This window comes from Petaurus breviceps, unplaced genomic scaffold (assembly GCF_028583685.1).
Source record: "Petaurus breviceps papuanus isolate PSGF00001 unplaced genomic scaffold, PetGlider_PUasm1.0 207, whole genome shotgun sequence".
Lineage (NCBI taxonomy): Eukaryota > Metazoa > Chordata > Mammalia > Diprotodontia > Petauridae > Petaurus > Petaurus breviceps.
The window spans coordinates 23,136,449-23,149,329 of NW_027185850.1; the positions used below are offsets into that span (position 1 = coordinate 23,136,449).

Genomic DNA, 12,881 nt, shown 5'->3' on the forward strand with positions numbered 1-12,881 from the left:
TTTATATAGTCCTTTGGGCATAGGCTCAAATTGCTTTACAGAATGGTTGAATCCGTTCACAACACCACCAATAGTGTATTAATGCCCTCATTTTCCCCACATCTCTTCCACCATTTGTCATTTTCCTTTTCTGTCCTATTAGCCAATCTAGGTAGAAGGTAGTACCTCAGAATTGTTTTAATTTGAATTTCTCCAATCAGTAGTGAATTAGAAAAATTTTTCATTTGGTTATAGATAGCTTTGGTTACTTCATTTGAAAACTGTTCATACATTTTGATCAGTTACCAATTGGGAAATTTTTTTTTTTTACAAATTTGACTCAGTTCATTTTATGTTTGAGAAATGAGACCTTTATCAGAGAAATCTGCTTGAAATTTTTTTTCACATTAACCATTGCTAACTATATTTCCCTCCATCCTATCCCTTCCCTCCTCCTCCCCATTTATTCTATTCTCTCTCTACTTTTACCCTCTCCCTCCTCATTTTTTTTTTAACATGTATATCAATGTCAAAGTTTCCTGGATCTGTTTCATGTAATAAAAGATGATCAGACATATGTTATCATCCCTTAGTAATAAACATTTACAAAATAATTATCATGTTAATGTGAAATAAGGGAATTTAAAAGTATGTATGTAAATAGATTTACTCATGGGACAGCTAGGTGGCTCAGTGAATAGATCACTGACCCTGGAGTTAGAAGGACCTGAATTCAAATCCAGCCTCAGACACTTAACACTTACTAGCTGTGTGACCTTGGGCAAGTCACTTAACCCAAATTTCTCTGCCTTTCCCCCTTCAAAAAAAAAACCAAAAAATAGAGTTATTCATCTCGAAATGGTCACAGATGTTGATTTAACAATGTTTGGTTTAGGAGTAGCTGGGGGCACAGTGGATAGAGCACTGGTCCTGCAGTCAGGAGGACCTGAGTTCAAATCTGACCTCAAATACTTTTTTTATTCCACAAATTAGCTATATAGAGTTAATGCTTTATTACGAAACAAGTTCTATTTTTTACCTTTATTTTCCTTTTTATGTGTGTGTGTGTGTGTGTGTGTGTGTGTGTGTGTGTGTGTGTAGTTGACGTAGTTGATGATTTTTGTGAGTGCTCCTCCTAGAAGCTTGGCTCATCGAGAGCAAGAACGTTTCTGTCACACGTTTTATCTGAGGTGCTTAGCATAGTGCCTTGGGGATAGGAAGGACTTAATAAATCCTTGCAGACTGACTGACTGACTGACTGATGATAATGCTATTCTTTCAGACTTGTTAAAATCACAATTTGATTTCACTTTATCATGAGAATAATTAGGAAAGAATGTGAGCTTTTTAAGGGCAAATCTTTGTCTTCTGCTTATTTATATCTACCATTCAACTTTCCAAACCATGGCCCACTTTTGTGGCTGTTGTTATTGTTCATTCCTTTCAGTTACCTTCAACTCTTTGTGACCCCATTTGGGTTTTTCTTAGGAAAGATACTGGAGTGGTTTACCATTTCCTTCTCCAGTTTTTTTACAGATGAGGAAACTGAGGCAAACAAGGCTAAGTGACTTGCCCAGGGTCACCCAACTAGGAAGTGGCCTCAGACTCATTTGAGCTGTATGACCCTGGGCAAGTCACTTCACCCTGATTATCTCCAAAAAGGCAAAAACAAATAATGACTGTGGTTTACACTTTGGTTTACACCTAGGTTCCATCCTCTGATGCTTACTGGTTGCTCGACCTTTTGGTTTGTGGGAAGGCTGAAGGATGCTGTGGCTCTCAGCCTTATTATGGCTTTTGAATATCTTTGGTACTATGATGAAATCAGCTTACTGGTTTTGGGATTCGGTTTTCTGGTGTCTAAATAAATCCTTCAGTTCTATCCTCTATCTGAAGAGCTCGGTATATTTTGCAATTGAATGTCACGCGATATCTATAGGCACAGTCTTTACCATGATTGTGGGAGCTGTAAATATTGCATTGGCTCTACACTTCCTTGCCTCACACAGGGAGGGTGATGGAAAGAGCATTAGATGCAGAGTAAGTGAACTCAGGCTCAAACCCCAGCTTTGCCTCTTAATATGTCTGTGAACTTCATTAAGTCACTTTATCTCTGTGCGGTTCAGTTTCTTCATCTGTAAAATGACAGAGGATCCCAACAGGCTAATTAGGATGGGCCCTTTTAGGCAGACCACCAGACCATTGGCAGTTCTGATAGGGAATGTCAGAGCTGGGGGGAGGGGGGTTCTTAGAACAGAGAATGTCAGATTTGGGAAGGACCTAAAGCAGGAGATGTCAGAGCTGGGAGGGACCTTAGAACGGGGAATGTCAGAACTGGGAAGGACCTAGAACAGGGAATGTCAGATCTGAGAAGGACCTAGAACAGGAGATGTCAGAGCTGAGAGGAGCCTTAGAACAGGGAATTTCAAATCTGGGAGGGGCCTTAAGAATAATCTAATTAACCAAGACCTGGACAAGGATCTTCTCTAGAATGTCTCCTTGGAGACCCCCAGTGAGGAAGATCCTCTTTTCCTTGAGGTAACCTGTTCTACTTTGGAATAATTCTAGTCACTGGGAAGTATATCCTCACATTGAGCTTAGATCGGTCCCTTTGCATCTTCCAGTCATTGCCTCTGGTGCCAACTAGACCCAGTGGGCTTCTTTTCCCATGGAGCAGTCTTTCCATTCATTTAAGACAGAGCTCTGTTTCCTTCTAAATCTTTTCCCTGAACCAAACATGCCTGTCCCCATCCGTATGTAGGACGGTCCCTCATTCCCTCATCATTCTGACTGCCCTCTTCTGCCAGTTTATCAATGTCCTTTCCAAAGTGTGACGCCCAGACTCGAACGCCCCCATTCCATGGCTGCTCTGGCAGCAGCACTGTTACCTTGCTCATCCTAGGCACTGCCCTCCCTTCATGCAGACAATGGCATTTTTTCTAATACTTATGAAGTTTATGAGATTTGCTCTCTGGGGGACAAAGAAAAGATGTCTTGCTCCAGAAGTGGTAAATAAATGGTACAATATTGAGCCAAGTGGGACCAGGGAAGGGTTTTGAATCATCCAATGAAGGAAGCCTGAAAGAGATTTCTTTTGGAACCTACATACTCCATTATCTTGTGGGTGAATGGACACCAGATGAAGAAGAAATGGTGTAACTGGGAAGGAATGAGACAGATTTCTATAAAATGCACAAGAAAACCCATCACATGAGGCGAGCATGGACTTCTGCCAATGACACGCATGTGAAGGCAGCATAGGGCAGTGTTAAGACCCTGGACTGGAAGTTGGAGTCCCTGGGTTCCCATTGAAAGCCTGACCCTTCTGGGCTATGGGACCCTGGGCAAGGAAACCACATCAGAAAATCCATTTCCACGTGCACAGTCATGTGAAGGAAACATGGAATTTTGCCCATGGAAAGCACAGGATCCTAGGATGCTGGATGTCAAGCTGAAAGAGACTTCAAAGGCCATCTAGTCTGATTCCTCCCATTTTGCAGATGAAGAAATTGAGGTGTTATGTGACTTGTTTATGGTCACCCAGCTAGAGTATTCTAGGAAATACATATTGGAAAACTCTGATCCCAGAGTGTTGAGCCCTGACTTTGCACAGTCCTCCCTCACTTAACTCCAATTCACTGGCATGTCAAACTCTTCAGAGGACAAAGATGACAACAAGGTCCCTATGACCCTTTCAATTTGGTTAAGAACTTTTCATGCCCAGTTTACTTTTGATTGACTCAAGATGTCTGGGCCTAGTGTGGCTCCATTAATTGGGGTGGAGATGGAAACTTCAGGAATTCAGAGCTCCTCATCTCTTCTGCAGCAGCTCAGCCCTCCTCTTTCTCTAATCACCCATAGTCCCTCAGCTGCTGGTTCTCATTGCAGCTCAGCTCATTAAAGCCAGGGTAGGGGCTGAGGACACCCCCTTTCTCCAGGTGCTCATGTGTCCCTTTTCTCCTACTCTGCTCCCTTGCAGGCTCTTTTCCAAGAAGCCTCAATGATGCAATACTTGTCCACATGAACTACAAATCCCAGAAGGCCATTCAGTTCTCAAACCCAAGGACACCACCATTGGGAAAGGGGCTTCAGTCCACCCTCCTCCGCTTCCACTCAAATTCCCCATGACATTCTAAACCAAAACGCCCTTCTCTGAACAGGAATCTTCCAGTAGCAACTACCTTACAGGGTCGTTGTGAGGGGCAAACGAAATAATATTTGTAAAGATTTAGCAGTAGGTGCTTAACAAACACATATTCCTTATGAGAATGTGAACTCCTTGAGGGAAGGGACTATCTCACTTTTCTGTTTGTATAGCCTTTAGCATAGTGCTCCACACTCATAGAGTACTTAATAAATGGTTTTTTCATTTATTCAAATTCAATATTTGTATTCCACTTAGCACAGTGCTGGCATATAGTAAATGCTTCTGTAAATTGTTTTCATCCTCACCATCACCATCATCATCACATTATCATCATCTTCATCACCATCATCATCATAACCATCATCATCATCCACAGTAAAGCAAAGTCCATTTTATAATCTATAAAGAATAAACCCAGTGGGTTTTTATATTATCTCCATCTATCTTTCAGCCAGTCGTGCTACTGTAAAGATGGAGTTATACTGAAAAATATCATTTGAGAAAGCTGGACTGTTCCCTTCACATATTTTCCTCAAGAATAACCTCACTATAACTTCAGGGTTCAGCACAATGCCTGGCATATCAGTGTTGATTGATTATGCTTGTTGATTGATCATGAATATGTGGGTAGATTTTTCTCATAATTTTTTTAAAGATAAGAAAGTACATTAAGTGCTTAACCATGTGTTGGGTCCTTTGTTACAAAAGTATGTCGTTTTATAGATAGCTGAGTATCAATGCCCTGAGGAGCAAGGGTCCTAGCTTGACAGAAGCTGATAGTGATTCTGGCTTTGGATGTGAAATTAGCAGGACCAATGCTCTGTAGAAAGTGGGAGCCTAATACCTCCTATACCCAGAGACCAAGGAGGTGTCAAAGGGATTGTACCCCCAAGGTGTCAAGGGAAAATGTATCCATGGAGTAAATGTCAGACCAGTTTATAGTTCCACTAACAGTGCATTGATGTGTCTGTTTTTCCACATGCCCTCCAACATTTGTAATATTCCCTTTTCATCAACTTTGCCAATCTAATGAGTAAAGGGAAGAACCCCAGAGTTGATTAAAATTGCGTTTCACTAATGATTATTTGGAGCATTTTTAACACACACATATTATATATTATGTTTTATTATATTTATTATCTTCCTCTTAGATTTCTTCCTTAAAGAGCCCACTCATATCCTTTGATATGGGGAATAACTTTTGTACATTTAAATCTGTTTCTTATATATCTTGGAAATGAAACCTACCACAAAGATTTTCCTCCAGTTATGTTTCTCATTTTAGCTGCATTTGTTATCATTTTTATTATATTGGCTGACCTGTGAGCAATTAATATTTTTCCAATTATTTAACTTCATGTAAAATGTTTTGTAGTTATATTCACATAGTTCCTGTGTGTATTGGCAGGTAGGCTACCAAATGTTTTGGACGTTTGGTAGTTATTTTAACTGAAATTTTTCTCTCTTTCCCCATTGCTGGGTTTTGTCGTTTATATACATAAACTATGTGATTCGTGTGGGTTTATTTTGATTTTCAATTTAATTTTTAGTTGGCTAAGGTTCTCTGGGTACACCATCATATCATCTTTAAAAAGTAGCAATTGTTTCCTTTTTATCGCCTAGGATTATTCCCTTAATTTCTTTTTCTTCTCTTTTTGCTACAACTAACATTTCTACCACTATAACAATGAGTGATATTGAACACACTTGCTTTGCCCCTGATTTTACAGAAAAGTCCTCTAGTTTGTCCCCATCACATATATTATTGGCTCTTGGTTCAGATCTTACTTGTCAAATTAAAGATGTGTTTATTCCTGTTTTCTAGATTGTTTTTAAAGCAGAAATGTACCTAAGAGCAGTGTGTAAATGCTTAAGAGCAGGACCTCTTTTCCCATGCCTTGACTGGATGAAGGTAATAATCAGAGCAAGAGAAGGAAGAAGTCTTCAATTTTTTTTTTCAGTTTAATGGAAGTATCTCTTAATGTCACTTTTGACCACTTAGAAAAGAAAATCCTTGGAGTATCTGAAGAAACTGTTGTAGGAAGGGTTTTAGAAAAATGCTTCTCTGGGGCCTGAACGAAGCTTTCACTGGGGCTTTGTAACCATGAGAAACATCTTATTGTGAAATTTTGTTTATTGCCTAGAAATGCTACAAATTGTAAACTCCAGATTGGCTTGTGTTAGAGAAATTTCCAAGGACCTGGACTTTAAGCAGAAAAAATGTTTAGTTAGAATAATTTAGGGGCAGCTAGGTGGCACAGTGAATAGAACACAGGCCCTGGAGTCAGGAGGACTTGAGTTCAAATCTGACCTCAGACACTTAACACTTATTAGCTGTGTGACCTTGGGCAAGTCACTTAACTGATTGCACTGCCTTCACCCCTCCAAAAAAAGAATAATTTAAATGAATAAAAAATGTTCCAGTAGGCTTGTATCTCAAGTTCCAAGAACAGTGTTTTCTTCTATAGTATAAATGCCAGAGTGGAGCCATTGCAAGCTTTTCACTGGCTATTTGTGACTTTATTCTCCCACATGCAACACCGTGACCTTTGCCCAAACTTGACCAGGCAGACAATGGCACACCAGTTTTACAGCTTGGACCTAATTGAAAAATCCCTTTTCCATGACACAGATCAGAGAAGACACGCTCCTCACTCCCCCCCCCCCCCCGCCATGCTATTCTCAGCTGCTAGGCTCAAACTATAGTCCCCTTTCCCTGGATGCTGGCTGCAAAGGAGTGGGACAGCATATGGCATGAATGAATTGATCAAGAACTCAATGTTTATCCAAAACCTCTCAGATTTTTTATGGAGACAGAGTAAATCTTGGAGAAAGGATGTGTGCCAACGTGATACGAAGTAGAAAGGTGGGCCTATGGGGATTAAGGAAAGGCACTAATAATGGACTTCACCTGGTCTACCACCCAAAGCATCCCCTGATATTCACCTCAAATACTGCCTTAACCCAATGAGCATGACTTGGGGGACAATGATTATGACTCTACATTTGGGGGATTTCTCTATTCCTTTTATTGCCCCTTTTGTTGCGGACAGAGTTCTGGGAAGTCATTTCTTTGGGATGGGTTGCCTAAGGAATATGTTACCTGAGCCAGGACAGGTGTGACTGGACTCCAGGAATGCTAGGCACCTATGATCTGCAGATTATTGTGACCCCTCCATGCATTCCCATATTAATATTAAATATTAAATATCCATCACAGTGCAAGTCCACAAAGAAAAGACAGGAGACTTCATGTTTGACTCAAAGTAGAATTCTTATTCAAATTCAAACTTTCCTCCAAAACATGGGGGAAAAAAATCATTAACAGAAGGAATTGCATTTCAGCTATTAAGTGAATTGTCTTTAGACTCAAATTCTTCTAAAATTCTAAAGGGAGACAACCAACTCAATTAATAACCGCCACCCCCACAGCACCATCACCACCTTTACCAGGTACCACAGAGCAGAGAAGTCCTCACTCCCAAAGCAGACACAAGATTCACATGCAGCAAATGGTAGGTTAGGAGATTTTTGTTTGTTTGCCTTCAAATCTCAGTGATGCAGAAACTTTAAAAACACATCTTGTAAAATCAGTGCTTACAAGTCATTCCTTATGTTTTAGAGGCTTAGCTAGACCCAAATATTTTGTTGCTATGTCTCTTGGGGGAAAATCAGTTCAAGCTTCCATTCAAAGGAGACTCCCTTGGACTACCTGAGAAAGTGACTTGGAAAGTCATTCTAAATTCCTCAGGACCGATAAGCTATATTTGGAAGGTGTGGCCAAACTCTATTAACATGACCCAACTTTTTTTCTTCAAGTACATATAGTTAAGAGACTTGTGAGAGAGAAGAAGGATGCTCTTGGTGTGTCCTGGACAGACCCAAGCCCACAGCCATAAGGTTCAACCAATGTCATTCAAAGCGCACCCCTCATTCTTGATAAGTTACCCCGGAAAAAAGGCTGTCCTATGTTATCCTTCCTTTCTTCCCCTTATCTAGCACATCTGCCTCCAAACAGGGTGAACTTGTTTACACTGGAAGCTACTCATAACAATCATTTCTGCTACCCTGCGCTCTATTAAGACCGGCAGTCACATGGCTCTCCTTTATGCTGGTGTTAGCGGATCTGTGAGACTCTCCGAAGGGTAACCAGGGGCACTTAGGCATGGAAGCATGGAGGGGCGACAAGATGGTTCCCTTATTGGGAATATATCTGGAGGATGGCCCAGCTGAGCGCCAACATGTGAATGAATGGATGGGCACTCAGCTCTAGAGAGAGAGATTCCCCATTTTCTCCCTCCATTTTCAGACTTTCTGGGGGGAAAAGTGGAAGACCTGAGTCTTCCTGAGTAAACAGTTGGCCTCTAATTGATGCTGGTTACAAGCCTGGCTGTTGAGTCTTCTGGCTTATCCTCACCCACTTGTTTGATGGGCCTTCTTTAGCTATGAATGGGTCTGCCTTCTAGAACGCTGAAGATGTTTTCCAAGCACTTTGTCACTCCCTGATTGAACTCGCCGACATTTCGGCCACAGTGGGAGGAGACTGTGAACTTCAGATAGTCTTGGTGGACCGAATACCCAACTGCGACGCCGTGGGGCACCACCGGCGCAAAAGCGATGTTGGCCACCAGGGGGCTGCTCAGCGTGTTGGTCAAAAGGACATTTTCGTTGAGATAAGAATATGCAGGATCCTGGAAGAAGTCGGGAATCATGGGGTCTCTCTTCGCTGCTGCCAGGAACCTCAGGGCAAACAAATGCCTGTCGAATCCCTGACCTGGGGAGCAGACAAGGGTTGTTACTGCTGACAAAGGACCTTTGGCAGGGAAAGAGCACGATGCTATCGGGGCAGGCCGTAGCTCCTGGGGAGCTGATGATACCTCTCTTAACAAGGACCACCCTAGTGACTGGTCTTCAGGATTGGGGGATTTCAAAGCTAGAAGTTTAAACCTCTTAAAAACAATCTATAGATCAGGGAATGTCAGAGCTGGAAGAAACCCTCTAACTTAGAGCATAGAGTATTAGGGCTGTTAAGCACTTAAATACCTGACTCATAGTAGGCTCCTTATAAATGTTAGTTGACTGACTGCAAGGAGCCTCAAAGACTACTGAGTCACACACTCACTCCCCACCCGCTCACCATACATACCAGTTCTACAATGTGAGGGACACTGGGGACCTTACAGAACCTAGGAAGCCAAGGCCCAGGAATGACAATGAGGGGAAGTCACATATAGCAGGTTGACCCCACAGCCATCTGGGATCTATGGGGGTCTGGGGGAAGCCACTTAACCTTCTGGCCCTCGGTTTCCTCAGCAGTGCTGAGGTCCCTTCCAGCTTCAGGCCTGTGGTATATGATTCTGTGGCAGACACTCAGTTCATCCCCAATGTCTTTCTAGCTTGGCAGGTCTATGGCATTCTTGCTGCACTCACTTAGCCTTCAGAAAGGCAGAGACATGTCACAATGAGCCATAGGAGCAGTCCCCTAGTGAAGGGTAAAAACCTCTCTTGTCTACAAAAGACTCTGTCTTGCTGCTGGAATTGGAAAGAGTTCTGAGTAAGGAGCTCCTCAGCACCAACATTCCTACTCACCCATTGCTGCTTCTCGGATCAGTCGGATGTGGTATTCTGAGCAGTCAGACAGCATATTCCGAAGGTCCCTCACTCTGTATCGGAAAGCTTCCCTTACGAAAGCCTCAGAGCATCTCTTGGTGTAAACAGAAGCAGGCCGAATGATCTCAGTGCGGCCGTGCTTGAAGGTCCCGGTGCTGCAGGCCTCATACGTTGGCACTGTCTGCCCATAGAGGGAAAGGAAAGCCATCTGAAGAGAGAGCTGGATCATAGCATCGGGGCTCACCTTCTGCCTCTTGAGGAAGGCCTTCCCTCCTTTCTCAAAGTGGAAACACTGAAAAGTCAAGGACTTCTTCATAGCTTCAAAGTTTTCCTTGGCTACAGAAATGCCCTGTCTTAAGGTGTCATTCAGGTGGAAGTCCAGCTTCCTCACCAAGTAAGAGGAGTCCACATTGGCGAGGTGAGAGTGGGGTGTGACCATGGGCTCCTGGGTGCTGTCTTTAAAGATCTCACTCATGAAACGGATCACAGCCACACCATCCCCCCAAGAGTTCTCAAGGTTGACACCCGCAGACCCATCCTTGGTGACAATCAAGTTGAAAGACTTGTCAAACCAACGGTTCATCCCCTCCCCATGGTGGAGGGTCTGAACTAATTGGTCAATATCTGTAACAGAAAAGTCATCTAGACACAGGCTGAAGATGGCTGTTTCCACAAGGCTTATGGCCTCCTCGTTGCCATTAGTCAACAGCTCTTTCCGCAGCTTGGCCCAGGTGTTTCTATTTTCACTGGTCAAGTATCCCACAGGGAATTCAGGAGTGGGACTTTCATCTGAAAGAATATACTTCAGGTGGGCATGGATTTCTGAGGATTTCACAATATTCCCGTCACCATCCAGAACATTAAAGGCATAAAAATTCCCATTTCGTAGCACCAAAATGTGCATCCCATTTTCATTAGTGACTAAGTCATCCTTATGGTTTAGAGGAACACGGGTTGTATTGAAAAGCCTGTAGAACTGAGACATATCCAGGGGATAGGCGCTGACCATGGAGGCTGCCATGCACACGAGATCTGGAGATATGAACTGAATGAGTTTCTTAAATTGTTCGTTGTCCGTCTTCTCTGGGTACAGGTGCATGACCTCTGGCTCAAGGTATCCAGCCCTGAAGGTCTTCAGGAACCGAATTGATGATATGGTCAGGTTGGTGGCTCGGGTGAGCTGGTCATTCTGCTCAGGGTTTGGATCTGCTTGGAAGGCCAGAGCTGCATTACTATGGAAAGCTATAGAATCCCGAAGAGCTAAAAATGCATCAATCCACATTGCTAAAAAGAAGAAAAAGGGGGGGAAAAAAGGATCCTTGATAAGCGGTCAAATTCAACAATTTCATCTGTTCAAACACGTTTTTAAGGGCTGGCTGTGTTCTGCATCAAAAGTTAGATAACGTTAGATAAGATAGAAAGGTCCCTGCCTTCATAGAGCTTTTACTCTAAAAAGGTTGGCAAACATTCCAATTTATATCATTCTTAAATAAATGATAGAAAAATTTAACTATACTGAATACCTGTGTCCTTCATAGAGTCTGCAGGGAGAGCTGGTGCCCTGCGCTATCCTCGGAATGATGCTAACCATGGTGGAGCTGTGCTGCATTATCTGTTCTCGGGTCCCAGGGCCCATGAGGACATGAGTTCCAATTATTCTCTATTTAGCCTGTATCTAACTTGTTTGGTATGTATTTGTTTGCGCGTTGTCTCTCCCACTAGACTGTAAGCTTCTTGAAGGCAGGGAGGGACACTGTCTTTTGATACTTGTTTATATATCCTATGCTTAATTAGCACAACTCCTGGCACATAGTACTCAATAAATGTTTACTGGATTGATGAATGAGGGCCGTGGTGTTGGAATGTGGGGTATAGGCATCTGCTCGGCACCAATATGTGCCAACCAAGCAGAGAGAATGAGCTTTCTAGGCCAAGTGGTGATGGCATAACCCCATTAACCCAACTCTCTGCTGTCCTAGGTTATAGGGAAAGGGAATGCTCTGTGGGGCCTACTAGGAGCTAGAGGTATGAATGGCCATGGAGTCTTGCGTTGACCTGATGCACAAGGCCTTAACTCGGTCATAGTTCGTCATAGGGTGGGGAGAACTCCCACCCTGCTGGTCTCCCAGATAATGTGACAGGAATTCCAGAATGGCAGCCCCCCTTAACCCTAGTGAGGCCACCTCGTTCTCTACTATCAGGCAGTAGGGAAGGAAAACTTCCACTCTCTTGGACCTGTGCTGAGAGCAGATTCAGAGAGGGTCCTGACAATTCCCTTTGTCCCTGGGTTGACATTGATATTTCCCAGGCATGCTGGTCATCTCTGTAACAGGGAAGGCCAAATGCGAGTGCACAGAACACATCAGTGGTAGAGCTGGGGGGCTTCTGCTTCTCTGTGTTGGGCCATCTTGAGTCAGGGTCTTAAGAACCAGAATGAGATCAACTATTCAGTCCTATTGTTTGCAGAAAATAAATCTGAGGCCTTGAGTCTCACCATGGTGGCAACAAGGGAATTCCCAGGACTGGGAGTCACCAGGCCAACAACCTCTTAGTTGAGCAAGTCACTCCCCCCCAGGTCTCAGTTTCCTTATCTGTAACTGGAGGGGGGGCACCTCTGGGCCCTGGACGCTCACCTCTTACCTGAAATGTAGCTGGTATCCTGATGGAGCTCATCCAGGGCCACCAGCTCTTCATGCAGGTCTTTTCCAATACCATATTTAAAAGAATGACTCAAGAGTTCTGTTTTCCTAAGACGTGAGAACAGAGAGTTACAACCATTGCAGGCAAAGTCCCAGCAGAAGCTGCTTCTACACAGCAAAAAAAATAATGAAGTGAGGAACCGAGGGGAAGATGCCCCTCTGCTGGGGAAAGGGAGGAGGAAAGAGCACCAGCCCAGAGTGGGAGACACCTGGCTTCTGGTCCCAGGAGCTCTGCAACATTGGGCAAATAGCAACTCCTTGGAGCCTCTGGTGTCTCATCTGTTTAATGGGCTGGAAGGAGGACCTATGTGCTGGATACAACGCTCTTCCTGTAGAGAGGGCTGCTAGACCTTCAGAGAAGCGAGCAGCTGCTTGCACTCTCTGATGTGTATTATTCATGAGAGAGACAGAGACAGAGAGACAGAAAGAAATACAGAGACAGAGAG

At 43.4% G+C, this 12,881-nt stretch overlaps 1 protein-coding gene across 1 annotated transcript in view; it reads right to left on the bottom strand.

Moving 5' to 3' along the window:
- Nucleotides 1-8,565: 8,565 nt before the first annotated feature.
- The window catches only part of LOC138164750 (carnitine O-palmitoyltransferase 2, mitochondrial-like), a 13,954-nt gene continuing 9,638 nt past the window's right edge, over nt 8,566-12,881 (bottom strand). Inside the window, exons 3-5 of the mRNA XM_069092715.1 lie at nt 12,377-12,483; nt 9,716-11,020; nt 8,566-8,900 (exon numbers count right to left, since the gene is read on the bottom strand). Coding sequence (XP_068948816.1) covers nt 8,566-8,900; nt 9,716-11,020; nt 12,377-12,483 — 1,747 coding nt within the window. The remainder of the gene's footprint in view (nt 8,901-9,715; nt 11,021-12,376; nt 12,484-12,881) is intronic.